General features: G+C 41.7%; 2 protein-coding genes across 6 annotated transcripts in view; one reads left to right on the forward strand and one right to left on the reverse strand.

The window, feature by feature from the left end:
- The window catches only part of LOC119167773 (uncharacterized), a 933,880-nt gene that overhangs the window by 465,311 nt on the left and 450,891 nt on the right, over positions 1-17,678 (reverse strand). For all 4 annotated transcript variants that reach the window (XM_075891061.1, XM_075891063.1, XM_075891060.1 and 1 more), the window contains exon 3: positions 16,457-16,542. In XM_075891061.1, the coding sequence (XP_075747176.1) occupies positions 16,457-16,542 (86 nt within the window). The remainder of the gene's footprint in view (positions 1-16,456; positions 16,543-17,678) is intronic.
- On the forward strand, positions 1,884-9,808 carry LOC142804293 (uncharacterized). Of its 2 annotated transcripts, XM_075891064.1 has the most exons (4): positions 1,884-2,982; positions 3,158-3,415; positions 6,595-6,639; positions 7,188-9,808. In XM_075891064.1, the coding sequence occupies exons 2-4, from the start codon at positions 3,319-3,321 to the stop codon at positions 7,352-7,354; spliced, it is 309 nt and encodes a 102-aa protein (XP_075747179.1). In that variant the 5' UTR covers positions 1,884-2,982; positions 3,158-3,318; the 3' UTR covers positions 7,355-9,808. The 2 variants fall into 2 exon arrangements, with proteins under 2 accessions (XP_075747179.1, XP_075747180.1); XM_075891065.1 differs by lacking the exon at positions 1,884-2,982 and having other exon boundaries at positions 3,059-3,415.

Genomic DNA, 17,678 nt, shown 5'->3' on the forward strand with positions numbered 1-17,678 from the left:
TTAATCAATATTCGTCTACTTTTGCTGATTTCACAAGTGGAGTACCGCAGAGATCGGTTTCGGGTCCCATTCTATTCTCTTCATACGTGAATGATTTACCGCAAGCTCTTTAGTACATAAAATTATAAATGTATGCTGAAGACACAGGGTTACTTTACACTTCATTCACTGCAAGACGTTATATCGAAAGAAATGACAATATTAAATAAGTGGTTTACAGAAAACAGGCTAGCCATACACATTGAGAAAACTCAATTTGTCGTATTTCACTCATGTAGGAAAATAGCAAACTACAGCAGCCTTAACATTTTTCTTGCCAACCAAACTCTGAATAGGGTCAACACATTAAAAAAATTGGGAGTCCTTTTTGACAAACACTTGCACTGGAGAGACCAGGGCCCGGATTCACAAAACTCACTTACGAAAACATTTTTGCGCAAGATAAATTTTGTTGCGTAAGTCGATTCACGAAACGAAAAAACGTCGTAAGAGGCGATAGTTTTCACATCGGCCGCTGCAAATAAAGCGCGCTGTGACTGCCCGGGAACATGTCAGCGATGGTGATGCAGTTGCTATATTTGCTTACGTCACCAAAAAGTGCTCGTAAGTGGATTCACGAAGCGAAATTGTGCGTAAAAACAGCATGGCTGAGAGAAAATCCCAAGAGTGGTCCGGACCACTCTTAGGAACAATGTGGCTACTTCGAACCTGCTGCCACGGCGGTATACTTTGGTGCCCTGGCTGGTTTTGAGTTAATTCATGCCCATTAAGGACTGCCTGATGACTGCTGGTGCGTTTTTATTTCTTTCGGCGCTTTGAGCTTCGCGTGTTGTTTCCCTTGTACGCAGTGGATGGTGTTGACAACCACCACCGTCCAATAAGTTCGAAGTCGCAGTAATTGAAGAATTCTATTGGGCGTCAATGGCATAAAACTACGCATGTAAAGATTTGTGGTTGGATGAAAACCAATGTGGTACGTGAATGGTCGGTGTATTCGAACGCGACATGACATAGGATCAACCTTATTTGTTATGTTGTTGTGTTGCGCCCCATCTCATCCAATTAAAAGTGTGACTCGAGATCCTTGCCTCATTGGTGGAAATTACCACCAAAGAGGTTAATGGGAGCACATTCTTTGCACGCTATTGGAAATAAAAATGAGAGGAAGTTTTCTGTGAGTGGTTCCTAAAGTTTGTGCTCTAGTGTACTTTCATTGGCTCTAACTGTCCAATGGTTGTGATCTCTGAAATACAGCTGTCGATACACTTTGGGACGATCTGGAACAAAGCGTACTTTGTAAACCAAAGCGTATTAGGGGTGCGCGTGATTACGCATGGAACTACAAACAAATCATGCATCTTCACCTTCACTGTTCAGACACCGATATGGACCGTGATATCATGGCAAGTAATCGGAATGAAACGACCCTAGTAACTTTGTATGACACCGAAAATATGCAAATTCTCACGATTCTGGAGCAAACCTTCGCTGAATTCATCCCTGCGTCAATTACCAGCCATTTAACTTGGTGCACGAACATCATTCAAAGGTAGAGCGAGCCACTGACATGTATTTTGTGTGACGCAGCGACCACTTGACCTGAGAATAATAGCGTTGCGAAGGCGAATCCTCTGTCGCATGCTCTGATCGAAGCAGACAACAAATGCGAGCAGACGACGGCTTGGCCGACAGGCACAGCTTGTGATTGGTTGTGAAGCAATACCCTCTACATCAGCTCACTCCGTGACGTCGCCAAAACAATTCTTTCATCTGGCACGCCTGTCTTGTTCGTCATATCACCCCCCTCACACATAAGAGAAATTTTTTTCACGCCGTGAAAATAGTGCAAGTACTTTCTGAGAGCTCTCTTACGTGCGGTGCAGTTGTCGAAAACAACATGGCGTCGTAAACAGCATATCGGTCGGTGCGACTTTCAGCAAATGCTTCTCGCACGAGTTACTTCAGCGTTTGACCGGATGTGTTGTGATTACAGCAGCTCTTTCGGTGCGTGTAAGCAGTGCGGAAAGCTGCGGCAGTGCAATGGTGTACGGTGAAGCGCAGCGAAGCCTGTGCGTCGGTGTGATTATCAAGCGGGGATGGGCATCGGTGTATCGACGGCAACTAGCACTCGAGAAGCCTGCATTGTGTGTTTGTGTGCCGGTAACAGTTCGTTCGCTTGACTTTCCAGTCTCTCAGTTGGGTGCTGTGCGAGATTTCGGATTGACAGCATTTTGACACGTTACTTGAGTGACCCCAAGTACGTACGGAAACGTGTGAACTACGCGCTCGGTTCTTGCTTCGCCACTAGTTAGCCCGTACGCTTCTATTTACTTCAGAGCAATGTACTGTTCGGGTGTGAAACGATGTTCGTTGTGAACAGTGGGGCTGTGTTGACGTTCCAAGACTTGTGAACAAGCTGTGCTCGTGTGACTGAAAATTGAAAGACAGCGTTGATAACTGTTTTGCCCTGCGAAGTTGTGGTGGGGCAGCTTGGCGCTTTTGTTTATTAAGTCGTCACTTCTCCTTTTTGTGATAAGCATAGTCCTAGCGCTGTGGTGTGATCAACCAAAACTGCGAGACGCTACATTCTGTTGTGGATCGTATAACTTTGAAAGCGCGCCTAGACTGTTCTTCGGTTACAACTTGAGAGTTCTATGTGGCAGCGAGAGCCCGTGAACGTCAAGCTTCCCTTCGGCCCCCAGAAAAAGCAAAGATTTCACCGGTGCCTTGCTTTGGATGAAGTTGTAGGCCAATATCGCCAAACTACAGGTTTCCGAGTTCGTCTGGCCATCGTTTTGCACGGCACTAGAGCCTCAATTGACAACAGCCGGTCATGGCCAGTTCTTACATTTTATCAATGGACGTGCACGCCTGGCCAGCCCTTCATTGCTGTCATTGGCAGCTTCCAGTCTGCAGATGCCCTTTGCCTGTTGGCCGTACTTGGTTCCTCATGACACCGACGGCTACTAAATTCTGCCATCGGTGAGTTCACCTTGCAGAACTAAATTTCACCGGTACTATAATTCACGCAGTTCTATAACGTGTGATTATAGCAGATTTTGGTCACTTTAACGAAGTGATAGCTTCCTCAAATAAGTATTAGAAGTGAGTGCTTTTAATGATTGTTTTTAAATATCTCGTTTTTGGCTCTTCACAGATCGCAGAGATTGGTTTGTTAAGGTCCTGTGATGCATCGGTTGCACATTCTGGCACGTCTATCCTCATCATTACTTGGAGCACCTGTACAAAAATAGGAAGGACACGTTCTTCCTAACTGTGCAAGCCTATGTCACTGCTGGGACTGTTATCATTCAGCGGATGTGGCATGGAAGCATGCATAGCAGACTCATCTGGAAGGACTGTGATCTGCTTGGGAGCTTCGAGCGCTCAAAACTGCCTAACGGCTGGCTGCAAGGTTAGTTTTTCTTTAATACATACGATTACGTGAACACCACTTACTGTGCACAAATTGAAAACCCAAGCATGGTTGCTTTCAGTGAATACCTGTAATATTACCTAAATATAATATATCAAGACATCAACGCGGTTACACTGTCCCAGTTCCGAGATGAACTCGCCAGAACAAGCTGGAACGCAGTTTTTGCGTGCTCTACGGCTGATACCGCATATGACCATTTCATAGAAATTTTTTCTTCAGTATATAAAAAACACTTTCCGTACAAAGAAATAACTAAGCCAAAACGCGCACGTAAGCCTTGGGTAACGTTAAGTATATTGAAAATGATACGTACGAAAAACAGACTGTACCAGGTGTTCTTGAAAAATCGCGATTTGAATGCACTGAAAGCGTTTAGGGCCTACAGAAACAGTCTTTCAAAAACTTTAAGACAAGCCAAACGCGACTATTACCATACTATTTTTAACGGTATCATAGATGTCAAGCAAATGTGGAAAAAACTAAACACAATCATATCTTTAAGTAATAGGACGCCTGGTGTCGACGAAATTACAATTGATAATCATATATTTAAAGGAACAGCATTAGCCAATAAATTCAATGGGTACTTTACTTCTTTGTCAGAAAGTACTTACGACGGAAATGCATTAAGTTACATGCCAACACCTATAGCCCCCTCAATATTTATTGACCCTACGGAGCAAACTGAGGTAAACAACGTTTTCATGAAACTTAAAAAAAGCAAAAGTGAGGACATTGACGGCATAAAAATGGAACCAGTTATCTTTGTTATTGATTTATTATCACCCTGCCTGACGCATATTTATAATATTGTTTTAAGCACAGGTATGTTCCCTAAGCGGATGAAAAATGCCAAAGTTGCAGTGCTTTTTAAAGGTGGTGACAAAAATGAAATGAGTAATTACCGGCCAATATCGGTATTACCTATATTTTCAAAGGCTCTAGAAGAAATCATTTTCACTAGATTGTATAAATTTTTGGACTCGTATTCTGTGATTACAACAGCACAATATGGATTCAGGTCTGGCGTATCGACGGAGACAGCGCTGTTGCATCAAAAAGAGTTGATACTGGGCAACATTGAAGCAAGAAAGCTAACATTAGGCGTATTCATAGACTTTACGAAGGCGTTCGACAGAATTGATCACCAAACCTTGTTAGAAAAATTGTTTTATTACGGGATTAGAGGCATCGCGCTCGATTTAATAGGAAGCTACCTTAGTGATCGGTACCAGTGTGTGTCTATAAATAGGCAAACATCTATGCCCCAAAAAATCAAACGCGGTGTACCACAGGGAAGCATATTAGGACCTCTTCTATTTAACCTTTATATCAATGATATTGTAAATGTGGATCACGCAATAACGTACATTATTTATGCAGATGATACAAGCTTATTCTTTACGGGAACCAATATAGACGATTTGATAAAAGCAGCTAATAAAACGTTAGTCAATTTTTCGAAATGGTCCTGTCAAAATTCGTTACAGATCAACAGCTCTAAAACCAAGGCCGTTCTTTTCCGTGCGAAAGGAATAACATGTACGTACACACAAAAACTGATGCTAAATAATTTCAATATCGAACTTTCAGAGACTGTCAAAACTTTGGGCGTCATCTTTCATCAACATATGTTCTGGAATTCTCACACTGAACAATTGTGTATTAAGCTAAGAAAAGCCCTTGGCGTGCTGAGAAGGTGTCAGTCGTTTCTACCGCTCCCCCAGAAACTTCTTATCTTTAATACGCTTTTTTGTTCTCATCTACGCTATTGTCAGTTGGTATGGGCTTCTGGAACTGAAACATCAAAACAAAAGTTGTATACACTTCAAAAAAGCGCTTTGTGGGCTGTTGCAAATATAGGTTACAGAGAACACACATCCCATTTATTTGTCAAGTTTAAAGTTTTAAAATTTTGTGTGGTATATGAACATAACTTGTTGTTGTCTTTGAGGTCTGAAATTCGAAAGAATTACGCAAACCTGAGAGGCTTAGCACATTTACAGCCAAAAATTTTGTTGCGTCCGATGCGGAGTTCTGAACACTGGCACATCCCCCGACCGCGAACAAATTACGGACTCCAAATGCTAAAGCACTCTGTTCCCCATATACTAAATACGTTCAAGCTCACAGAACAGCAATTGCGTCTCCTTTCAAGTAGTGATATATTAAACCTGTTTGTATAAGGAACTATAAACCCAGAAAAATTACACCCAGTACTTGTAAATGCATGAAATTTTAAGTGTACCCCTTTCTGTTATAGCGTCTTATATTGGTTGCCTTTTTTCCCAAAAATTGTTTGTTTGTAAACACCCAAGTGTGCATCTATTCTGTACTTCATAAACAACCACTAGAATATTATTTTCTTTTCTTTTTTCTTTCAATCATACGTGAGCACCGTATGGAGCTTGGTGTGCCACTGTTTCTGTTGCCTTGTACAAATGGGAGGTGGGGCTAGTCAAGCTGCTATAGCGCAGCTTTTTTCCTACTTTCCATGCCACAATTGTTTCTTGTTTGTGTAAATCATGGTGTATCGTTGTGGTGAAATAAATTTCAACTTTCAACTTTCAACTTTCTTTATTTCTTACACATAATTCTTATGCAACATTTATAGAACTAAATAGCAAGATAATTGAGAATGTTGAAAGCTGAAAGCCTGCAGCTTATGAATGAAACTCCAATAATCTGAGACTCAAAAGCTTGTGCTTTGAAACGAGCACAAATACTTTCATTCCTTATTGAGCTCTCGAGCTTGTGACTCCTTTTGTGGATCAAGTGCTCTAGAAGGAAATAGCAAGTGGGTGAAAATTGCCTTGCTGTTCACAACTTGCAAGGAGAAAGACCTATTGAAGAAGCCTCAGATGACATAGGGCCAGTAACTGCATCTTTTACCTAATGTAGCTTTTTCTCTCTCAGTGCTGTTGCTTGTGTTTCAGCCGAACATGTTCACCACGATTGCATAGTGATATATATTTTTCTGCAAATTTTACCTGACCTAAGTATGCATTGTTGATCTCTAAAGGTGACGTTCAGTGTGTTTCAAAGCCATGGCTTCTCATTTCTCTGTCTGTGGCTAGCCTATTTTAGCCGCAGAGCGATGCAGCTAGCACACATGCAATCCAAGTCATGGAGCGCTCTTTTGCTGTTCTGTGCAGGACGCAGCATATCCATCCGGCAAGACACTGGTATCAACAATAATGGTGAGTGTTGGTGGCACCTGTAGGAGCCCGTTGTGTTTCATGCGTATGATTATTTCCCCCGATGAAGTGCATTTTTGAAAGGTTTTCTTCATTTAGAATAATAGATGTCAGCAACAAGCACACTCATAATCCACAAAATCTTTGTGTCTTCTAGACTGCCCATTTGCTCCTATACGCAGTACGCTGAGCTAGCTATGTTAGACAGCCTTAAAGTTATGAACATTGGCTGTTGTGTTGTAATGCAGTCTAACTTGTGTTTCTTAGTGAACTTATTTGTGGTCTGCTTCTCGCGCCTAATGTAAAGTCAAAATAGAAGAAACCTTATTGGCTTTTTATGTCTCGCAGAAGTTTCATGCCTTCATCTATAACAATGTAGTTTTGCTCTTGTATCATATTAAATATATTTTCAGTCTTCACTGTTTGTGTGTGTGTGTTGAGGCTTGTCATTGGCTTCTGAAAATACAATATCTGTAAATATGAGCACATAATAGACAACTATACACTCTTGCATGTAGCATGGTTGTTACAATGATCTGTATTTTTCTAAGTTCCAGCAGTAACAAGGGGTTTGGTGCTCCACAGTCATGTACAGTGCATCAAGAACAGAGCACAGAAGACCAACAAGTATAAAGGGACTGCCAGTGACTGTTCTCCTGCTCAAAGTGTACAACAGCAGAAAGAGCACATTGTGATGTCAGGAGCAGCTGCTGCTTAACTTTTTAGCAGTGCATTATTCAGCAGTTCAATTGCTTGCATTCGAAATTATTTAAATTTTGCCTGGAAGATACCAAACTATGACACTAATTTAAAGGCTGCTGTAGTGTTAGTGGGCAAATATTTTTGAGCTGAAGTTTTTAACATGTGTGTTAAGTGCCTGCGTGCCTCTACATTTACATGCCATAAATCACAGCATCCATGGTCGCCAATGGTAACTGTGTTTGCATTCTTTGTAGTACAAGAAGTAAAGCCATGGATGCAGTAATCATGTACTTAGTCGATGTAATTCTTCAGTGTACACTCATTTGTATAGCACCAATGATGCCATGAGTGTATAAGCTCTGGGAAGTGAATCTATGTGGATTATTTTATTTGGAAGGAAGAGGATCATCTACTCCTAGTATATCTTAACAGTATATTTTAGTGCTTGGGTATTATTCCACTGCCTGTATGTCCTTCAACAGTCTACTTCTCTACTGTGTAAGTGTAACTTTTTAAATGTATCCTTTGCTCAGATAGGTTTGTTCATAACGTAATGCAAGTGACTTATCATCTATGCAGCTCTACTCAGACTAGAAATAAAAGTATTTATTTTTATGTGTAACTAAAGCATGCATTCACTTGTGTTTTTCTAGGTGCCTGTACAATTTTTAGCCTTACAAAAGGGCTGGTATACTCTAATATTGAATCTGGCATCTTAATATAATTTGTTAGTGGAAGTAAGAATGTGTTTACAAGCAATATTACTATCCTCAGATGAACTGTGAAAACTCTGCCGAAATTTATTTACATTTTCTGAACTTTGTGAAGGCAAATGTTGTTATGTTCTTTTATTGTGGTCCCTGTTTCATGCAAATGACACATAATTACTTTGCAGTGGCATAGTATTAGTTGTTATTTTACGCATATGTGCTGAGCAACATCGCAGTTGAGGCCAGCAGCAAGACATACATGCAGTGCACTGGAGCATCACCTCACATAGTGTACAGTCTTTGCCCACCAGTAAACTCAATATTTTTCAAGCAGACTAATAGACAGCTGTATGGGAACTGTGTTGATGTGCAAACTTTGAAGTCTTCTTGAGGAGTGTTTTTCATCATTTTTGTCCAAGTGAAGTAGCTACCCAAGGCCACAACTGGTGGGAATGTGGTGGTTTCCTCTCTCCAAAAGCACTCTTACCAGCTGCCTCAATGTTAGCATGGGGTGAATTCACGAACTGGAAAAATAATTGGTCTTTTTTTTCTTGGCCGAAAGAGTCGCTTCCACCGTTGAGCCACCACGACGCGCCTGAATAGAAACTTTTAGCTAAATAAAGTTGATTCTACTTTTGAGAAGTGTTTTGGGGAAACGAAATGACACCTATAGCTGTCAATATAAACACTGTTTGCACCAAGGAGCTTAGTAGCTTATAATTGTATTATTCATGTTTTGTCTAGAATTCACTCGCGCTGTGCCAACTTTCAGCCCAAGTGTCCTAACATGCTTTGTTAGTGGGTTGTGAATGAGCCAAGCTATGTAAATAAACAGAGTGATATTGCAGACATGTACACAATATTGATGCACAGCCCTTTTCTTTAACATGACATTGTCAAGGGCTTTATTCTTGTGTTTTTTATAAAAACTGCTTGTCACTGGGCAGCAGCGGAAAACTATGCATCAAGCCTTTGCGAGATGGTTCGAGAAACAGTGTGTTCAGACATAACAGTGCCGGTGGATTTCTCTCGTAAGTTACTTTCTGTAGTATATTCAAAATGAGTATATTAGAATTGTTGTTTTATAGCCATTCATTTTAATATTTACACCTGAGTGTATGTATGTATGTATATATGTATGTATGTATGTATGTACGTATGTACGTACGTACGTATGTACGTATGTACGTATGTATGTATGTATGTATGTACGTACGTATGTATGTATGTATGTATGTTTTAAATGAGAATCCGTTTATCATTGATGAGTAAGCTTGGTTATGATTTGGCTGAATTTTTTTCTAGGTATTTCTATTTTGAGTCATTATACATTTCAATTTGTTTTGTACTGCATAAAAATAAATGTAACCTTACACAGAATATGTGTGTTCGAAGGAGTTGTTTCATTTACCAACCTACAGTCTTGGGCAAGAAATTGGGTAAAATGGAACGAACCTACGAAGATTAGTTTAGAGCATAGCTACTCTACATGGCATATCTCATACACATTGCGTTGGTTGAGTATGTCGATTTCAACCTTTCAATTTTAATCAGAATAAGCAAGCTATCACCCGTGGTTGTATATGTGTGTGATAGTTATGCATACTGTGATACCGGTTCGCAATTACAATTAAGGTCACAAACCTAGTCAAGCTGAATAGACGAATTTTGTCCATGCACTTTTCATCTGCACTGGAACTGTTGGTAATAAAAAATAAACTTCAGTTTAGAAATTTATTCTATTAACCAAAAGCAGGGTATCTCTTTATCACACAAATTCAATTGCCATTGTTCTGTTCCACTCTGGACAATAGGGGACCCTCTCAGCAGAACTCGATTAACTGCTATAGTTGAATTTAACCATTGACAGCGACATTACACTGAAGCGTGCAGCACGACAAATAGCGGGAGAGAAGACACAAACTAATCACTCTGTTCGCGTCAGCTCTAACTGTCCGTGCTCTTTGGTCTTGCTGCATGTGATGATGCCCACCAAATCAGCACGAAAGCGTGTCCCTACAAAGGCAGTCAACTTGGCTGCAAGCAGTTAGCTCACTGCATGTGTAGATTTTCTTCAAAACACCGTGAAGACTGATTGCTGGCCGAATATCCAAACACGTGAAAAGTAATATACCAGGTATGATATTGGTATTTCAGCACTGGACACTTTTGCGATAAGAGAAGATGGAGGAGAAAATTGTGAACCCTGAATTGTTTAATTTTTGAAGGAGCATAGTACAGCGCTTTTGGGTCAAAAGGGGAGTGAAAGAAGCAAGTGCGAAAGCCTACTTTTCAAAAAATTAGTACCCGCCACCACGCATAATGTCAGGCCGGGAACCTCTTGAAAAAAAAAAGTGCTCAGTGATTCTGCGAATCGAACCAAGTACCTGCTAGATTGTAGTTGCGCGCTGTAACCGCTCGTCCACTGCAGCGATGCTTGCATTCGCCCTATTGCTGATATATTGTAGTTTCTTCGAATGAAGCCAAATGCAAAAACGTCCGGTGGAACTTTGTCAAAAATAGAAAAAATAGTTAAAATGCGTTTTCCCAAGGTTACTAGAAGATAAAAACTGCCACGTGTGACTGTATAACCGTGCGCTATTTATTCTTGTACATTACTGCCATGACGTTGGGATAGCCGGCTCTAACGTACGCTACCTTCTCATAGTTTGCCAAATATGGATAAGAAAATAAAAATATATATCGGCCTGTGACAACGCTAATCAACTATTATGAGTTCACTGTCACTAGTGTCACTTTCACTAGATGAATGCTCAGTTTGCTTCCATTATCGTTATTTAGGAAAGTTTTGGCTCAATAACTCAACTCTCCTAATTAGCATTGATTCTCACACCTAAGGACAGTCACACTTCATCTCGATTTCTGAGTGGCTGTCACTCCCATATAACGCGTACTGCACCTTTTTATGCTCTCCGAGCATCTGACCCTGCTTTGCGGAGACTTTCCCTGACGTCTGCTGGGCCATAAAATTGTCTTTGTTATCTATCAATTACAAGCTTTCACGAAGCCGACAGGAGAGTCTCTTTCTCTCTTTTCATCCTTTTCGCACGTGTGATAACGTCTCTCGACCTCAAGACTCGTATACACGTCCCTTGCTTCGTTTGCGCACTCAAACAACGCTGGGCGAAAAATTTGCACCGTGTTTTGTGAAAAGCATTAGCACTGAGACACCTCCCGACGAGTCTCCCTCATTTTACGTAGACATACACCTAAGCGTAAGCGTATTCACGTTCTCGCATTCCGGCTTTATAAAAATGCTGCGGTGCATGGAACCAGCGAAATTGCGCTCACAATTTCATTTGATTACTGCTGTTATCTATTTCCGCACAATTCGTCTGCAGGCACCAAAGTCGCTCTTGTGTCTTGTAATAACAATATTGTAACAAAGGCTACCTTTGACTATAGGTACAAAACACCCTTACGTTCACCACTATACCGTGCTAGATTGCACCGAATTAGTTGAGTAGCAGCGCAGCTTCAATGAAATGTAAGGTAACTGGTCGCGTTAAATAGGGGAAGACATTGGAGGCACATTTTCAAGCATTGCATGCATCGATTTATGTGTGGTTTCATTTATGTGGTACACCTGGAGTGTTGTTTACTTGTACTTGGCGAGATAGTGCATGGATTGCACGGTGGCTTAAGGCCATCGAGCAATTATTTTTTTAGCCACAGTCGTTAATTAAAGGCGAGTGCTTGGCTTTGCACAGCCCACCAAAACGTCTATTACAACGTACGCGGCATCCCGTAAGCGCTGTAGCAAACGGTCGCGGAACTGAAACTTAGATGCAGCAAATCATTGGCTATCATCGTATACTCTTGATGCTAGACGCTTTGCGTGCTACCTTGATATTATCGGAACACACTTCTTTCTTTCCTTGTCGTTTCATCGGCTATCGTGTGTCCTCCTTGCCCTCTTAAGTGCCGAATAAGTTAAATTCATACCCGCGCTATAGTAATCCCTCCAGATAAGAGAACTTTTGGCTAAGAAAATGCGTAGCCAAAGAGAAAGCTTTGTGAATTCGGCCCCAGATCTATACTATCTGTAGAAAGCTACCTTTTAGCTGTTATGCACTGATTCAATCCCGCGAATATCTTTTTCGTTTTTTACATCGATGCATATAGTTGTTTTCCCTGTTTCTTTCACACCTCGGCTATTGTTGTGAGGCATGGGGACTGACATACAAAAGATATTTAGGGCCCATGCTGCAGTTACAAAAACGTGCAATAAGAAAAATAACATTCTCTCTAGTTCAATACCCCAGTAGCATCCTATTCAATGATATACATTGTCTCTTATTTACAGCGAAGATATTATGAAGTAGCTTGTCTAGTTCACAAAATACTGTACACAAACTTTGCACTACCCAATACGACATTCAACTTCCCGTGTGCAAACACAAGATGAACAAGTCAGTCAAATTTAAATTTTCCTCCCTGCAACAATGTTTAAGGCGAATGACTGTTAGACTTCTTCGGAGCTAAAACCTGAAAAACTGTGCCTTTAGAAATAAAAAACTATGCGCAACTTCAACCTTTCTTGCAAACGCTTTTTCTTGTCTAGTGAATTGTAATCACCTTTCATAAGAAGATTGTGCATCGTTGAAATGTGTGAAATCAATCATTTTTATCACCAGTTAAGTGCGTTGCTAACATTTATGTATTTTCGTATTGTACCAGTTACTAGCCACGTAGGCTACTGGCCTAACTATTATGTACGCGTATTTTCTATACACGATTTATAAACTAATTTTGATTTGATTTGATACGTGTTCAAGAACCAAGGTTGGCCGAACCAGAAGAAAACGAACGTTTCAAACGGCAAGTTCAGTGGTCAGGACGTCTTCATGGGCTAGTTGGTTCATTTTATGCAGAAAAATGCGCGCTAAATAGGAAAGGTCACCAGAAAGATCTGCTTCGTGGTCCTTTTCTATTTTAGAATTGTTATATGAAAGTTTAGTGACGAAGCAAGAAGGAGGCGATGAGGTTCAACCTCCCACCGCTTCGACAAATCTACATTTATATGTGCATATATATGCACCCACATACAAACACGCGCCAGATAAAAAATAGAGCGAGGGTAGAACCCCGGAAGTATGTTTTAGCCTACGCGAATTCATGTATAAAACTGATGCTTATGTGGGAACAGGTCTACAACGACTTATTTATGTTATTGATTTTCATAGACTTCAATATGAGCAAGGAGTCACGAGCTTCTTACTTATATGAGGCACAGGTTCCGAGAAGCCACGAGCTCTAGAGGATTAATTGTCATTCGTTTGCTGAAGTAACTTAGCAATTTTTAACTAGTAACAAGAGTATCAAGGCCCACCGGCACTACCAGGAGAGGAGAAAGTGGTGACGTTGACGAGTGTGGCTCCACCGGTTTTGAACCTGTAAAGGTAACCTTTGCACGGGACGCTGGATGATATCTTGAGGTATACAGCCTGGCAAGTCACCACCAGACCGCGGCCTATCACCCACACATCAATGACCTCACAGAGCGTCTAAATAAGAACATTGCCGATATGCTGGCTATGTACGTCGACGCTGAACACAAAACGTGAGATGCCTTCCGTTTGTGAAATTTGCATACAACACGGTCGTACAAGAAACGACGCAGAATGCGCTGTACAAGTTGGTGTTCGAGAGGAACCCGGCCAAAACTCTCACCGCTGTGTTACCGAACGTCACTGGTGAACGAAACTTCGACGTTACTGTCTAAATTCAGCGTGCTGAAGAAGGCCGACAACTCGCCCGGCTACGTATCAAAAATCAGCAGATGACGGACAGCCACCGTTACAGTCTCCGACGAACCTTCGTGCAGTACCAGCCCGGTGGCGTTTTTTCGGTGGGAACGCCAATACGTTTTCGTGGACTCGGTGGATATATCTCGCTGTCTCGTCGTCAGTGTCATTTAAACCATCTTTGTAAGCCTCCAGGTTTTTTCTTTGTGGGTAAGTATAGGTGATAAGCAGCTCTCTCATCTCTTATGGATTAATATGATGTTGGTATTTTTCCAGGATTCTGGTAACTTTCCCATTAGAGACACTGTACACAGAGTGACAGGTGTTTATAACACAATCTGTTCACCAATTTCAGCATGCCTAATGTTAACTGATCCTCACCAGTGGCTTCGCTTGTTTAGATTTCCTCTAGTGGTTTCTCGACTTCCCCTGCCGTTACTGGTCCGATGTCGGATATCTCTGGGCTACAAATGCTTGTTATGTGACCACCTTGTTGTCTTGTCTATGTACAGATCTGTGAAGAACTCCTCCGCTACCTCAACTACCCTATTCATAATGGTTGTGAACTTGGCTTCTTTGTCATATAACAGATACATCTGATTTTTGCCTATGCAGTTTCCTCTTCACAGCTTTGAGGCTTCTTTAGCTCTTTAGAGCGTACTCTATTCACTCCACATTATGCTTTCTTATGTCTGCTTTTTATGTGGGGATGTAGCGATGTAGTAGAGCTAGATCTTTAGCCTCGCTTGCAAGAGGTTGGTGGTTTGAATCCCGTTTCCGGACATTTGTCTACTGCTTGAAATATTCGCGTGATGATGAAACCACACTCCAGGCCTTTTTATGCAACGCCATCATGAATCGAATTTCATGAGCCAGTTGTAAATTGTCGCGCACTCGAATTTGAACCATACAATTTTTCCAAGTGAGGCTGATGCTCTACCACTACGCCATCGCTGCATCCCCTCGAAAGATGCCCACATAAGAGTGCATGTGATGACATGTATATGGACATCATAAGAACGTATAATGTCTAGACATTGCTTCGAGGAAACAGTATACGGCGATTGCGTATACTTGTGAGGCTAGACCGCCACCCAGCAATGTCCACCTCTTTTCGCCTCAATTCTCCGCGAATGAAATAAGGCGGCTTAGATCCTTCAGCAACATCTGGCAGACCACGCCTTCTGCAAGGCAAAGACCTCTACCAAGCTGCGCCCTTTAGTTCATTCATGTACTTGCTGCTGCCACGTCATACTTGCGAACTTCTGAATCTCATCTGCCCACCTGACTTTATGTCTCCTCCTCAGGCATTTGCCTTCTCTTGTAATCAAGTGAGTCGGCAATAGTGACCAGCCGTCATGTTACCTGCGTGCTGTGAGCCCGTTCCATCTACAGACTGTTTCATACTAAGGGGAAATCTCGGAGCCCAGTTATCACGATTGGACTAGTGCTGTAATCGCGCGCCGGCAGTAGGTCACGCGTACGCAGACGCTTCAAGGGTGTATAGCTGAACCACTTTGTCTGCTACGGCAAGGCGCTTATTCTCGACGATATTTGATAACAACAAAAAGGAGTCGCTACCGGTGCTGAAATGGACTTGTGACGCTTCTGAGCTTATGTCCCCAGTGGTAGCGATCATAGCGCTTACTCTATACTGCAGTGATAAGATAGTGTCAGCGATGTGTTTCGCCACATTATGTCCCATTCGTTAACGAGGAGGCAAGGCATCACAAGATCCAGATTGAGCTGAATAAAAAAGGTCGTTTGCCTTAAGTTTCACTCTCTTTTTTGGCGGAAAACTGCAGTGTGTTTGCCAGGTTAATCTTGTCCCGTACACCAGAAAAACAGCGACGAAGAATTATTGAACTCCATCATAAATACTTCGCTGCATTTCGGAGCCGGCTAGCGAGTCTTGTGGTAACAAAAGGTCGTCGTGAAGAGACACATTCAGACTTTGTCCTCACCTAAAACATTCCTGAATTGTTTCCAGTTTCTTTATTTGTGTTATGTCAGCCCAGCAGTGCGACTCTTACTGTTGTGTGTTTTTTTTTCGAAGTCAAATCAAGACGACGCAAATTGCATGCTAATTGTCATGCATTCCTCGTCCAGACGTACTGCGGTGCACACACAGTGAAGAAATATTAATTAACGCACACAGCACCACGGCATTTCGAGAGAGAAAACGAGGTATGCTGTCTAATTCAGCTTGTGGCACCCTATTATCACAATTAAAGGCTTAGAGTTTGGTGTCGCACATTGTTTAGTGCAGATTGTAGGCCGAGTTCCTGCACTGAAAATGATATCCTCACGCTTGCCAGCAATGCGGCAAGGTAGAACCGTCGTTGCAGAAGACGTGGTTGAAAACTACACTTCTGAATCATCGGCGTACGCGCGTGCCGCCGACGGCGCATGGTTGCAGTGTGGCCGCATCACGATGTCACACGCTTGGACAATTGTTTTGAAAGTTTGAACAGCTTGAACATATCTCTCTTTCGATTTGTTACGATGCTCGTAGCAAGCGTTCATTGTCATATCAATTCTGCTCTTTTTGTGCCACTTGAAGTTACACATATCATTCCTTTTCGCATCGCTCACTGCGTCGTCCTGTGACTAAGAAGGCGGTCATTTAAAATGGTATACCTTTACTAAGCCAATGACCAGGAGTCCACTGAACAGCATGACAAGCAGGTTGTCTGGCAACAGCAACTTCAGAGATGTCAGGTTGTCTGCGTAAAATAGAATAATAGAGGGAGGCTGAAATAATGAGCATCACAAAGCCATCACTTGAATTGCATTAGCACACATACATTCTAAAACGTGCTAACGTGGGCAGTTGCCGCCTTCAAGAACCTTTTGGAAACGTTGGCTCTAGCGACACACACTGTTTGGATACCTCAAGAGCAGACCTCTCTGGTGGAGACGAGCTTTTACCATAAATGGTCACTTTCAAAGTTTATGAAAAACTTGTACAATATTTGAGGAAAGCTTCTGCTGAATGTCCGATGTAAAATTAAACTACACCGTGACCACCTAAGGACCAAGCAAAGCCTTGGCGAGAAGTGATCCTGTTGGTACCATATTGAAATATCCCACTTAGTGGTATAAACACTTAAAACCCGCAGCAAACGATGCAGTGTGTTTTGTAATAGACTGTTATTGTAGAGCAGATCTTGAAACAGATTCGCGGAATGTGGCATTTACGTTTTATTTAATCGCGAAGCATTCGATTTCGTACTATAGTTGCTTCGAACGTTTCTGTCCATAGGCGTAGGTAATCTGCCGCCTATAGAGGTGCCACTGATAGCCAACTAGAAGACGCCGACAGCACGTGTGCCAATCTGAGCCGATGCTTTGTATCACGTTTCTGTTCAGGGATGGATGAAGTTCGCAGCTCCGACCAGAGTTTCCGTTGGGCAGGCGTAAAATGGGACCAGAATTCTAAGCTCATAAGTCATGCCACTTCCCATTGTCGACAAATCTGTGAACAAATAGAACAAACGTGGTAATATGACAGAGCTAATATATTTACATAACGAATGTGTTTTCGAATATGCAGTGATATAAAAATAGGAGCTAAATATTTCCTTCTTCCTTGGTCTTTATGCTACCCTCGAATTGAAAAACGTTACTTGCTTATTCATTTAATTTATTTATTTACCGCCCGAACAAGAGCATTGCGAACGGTTGCAGATAAAAGACAAACAAAAAAGTCACGATGAGTAAAAAAAAAACAAGACTGTGAACAGAGTTCCAATAGACTTCTTCTTCTATGGTGGTTAGTGCCTTACGAAAACTACGAATCTGGGTTAGAAAGCGATTACACTTGTTTAATGTGAGTGGTGTAAAAGCTTCAGGTTTTGCC

Source organism: Rhipicephalus microplus, chromosome 3, assembly GCF_043290135.1.
Source record: "Rhipicephalus microplus isolate Deutch F79 chromosome 3, USDA_Rmic, whole genome shotgun sequence".
In the NCBI taxonomy this organism is placed as follows: Eukaryota; Metazoa; Arthropoda; class Arachnida; order Ixodida; family Ixodidae; genus Rhipicephalus; species Rhipicephalus microplus.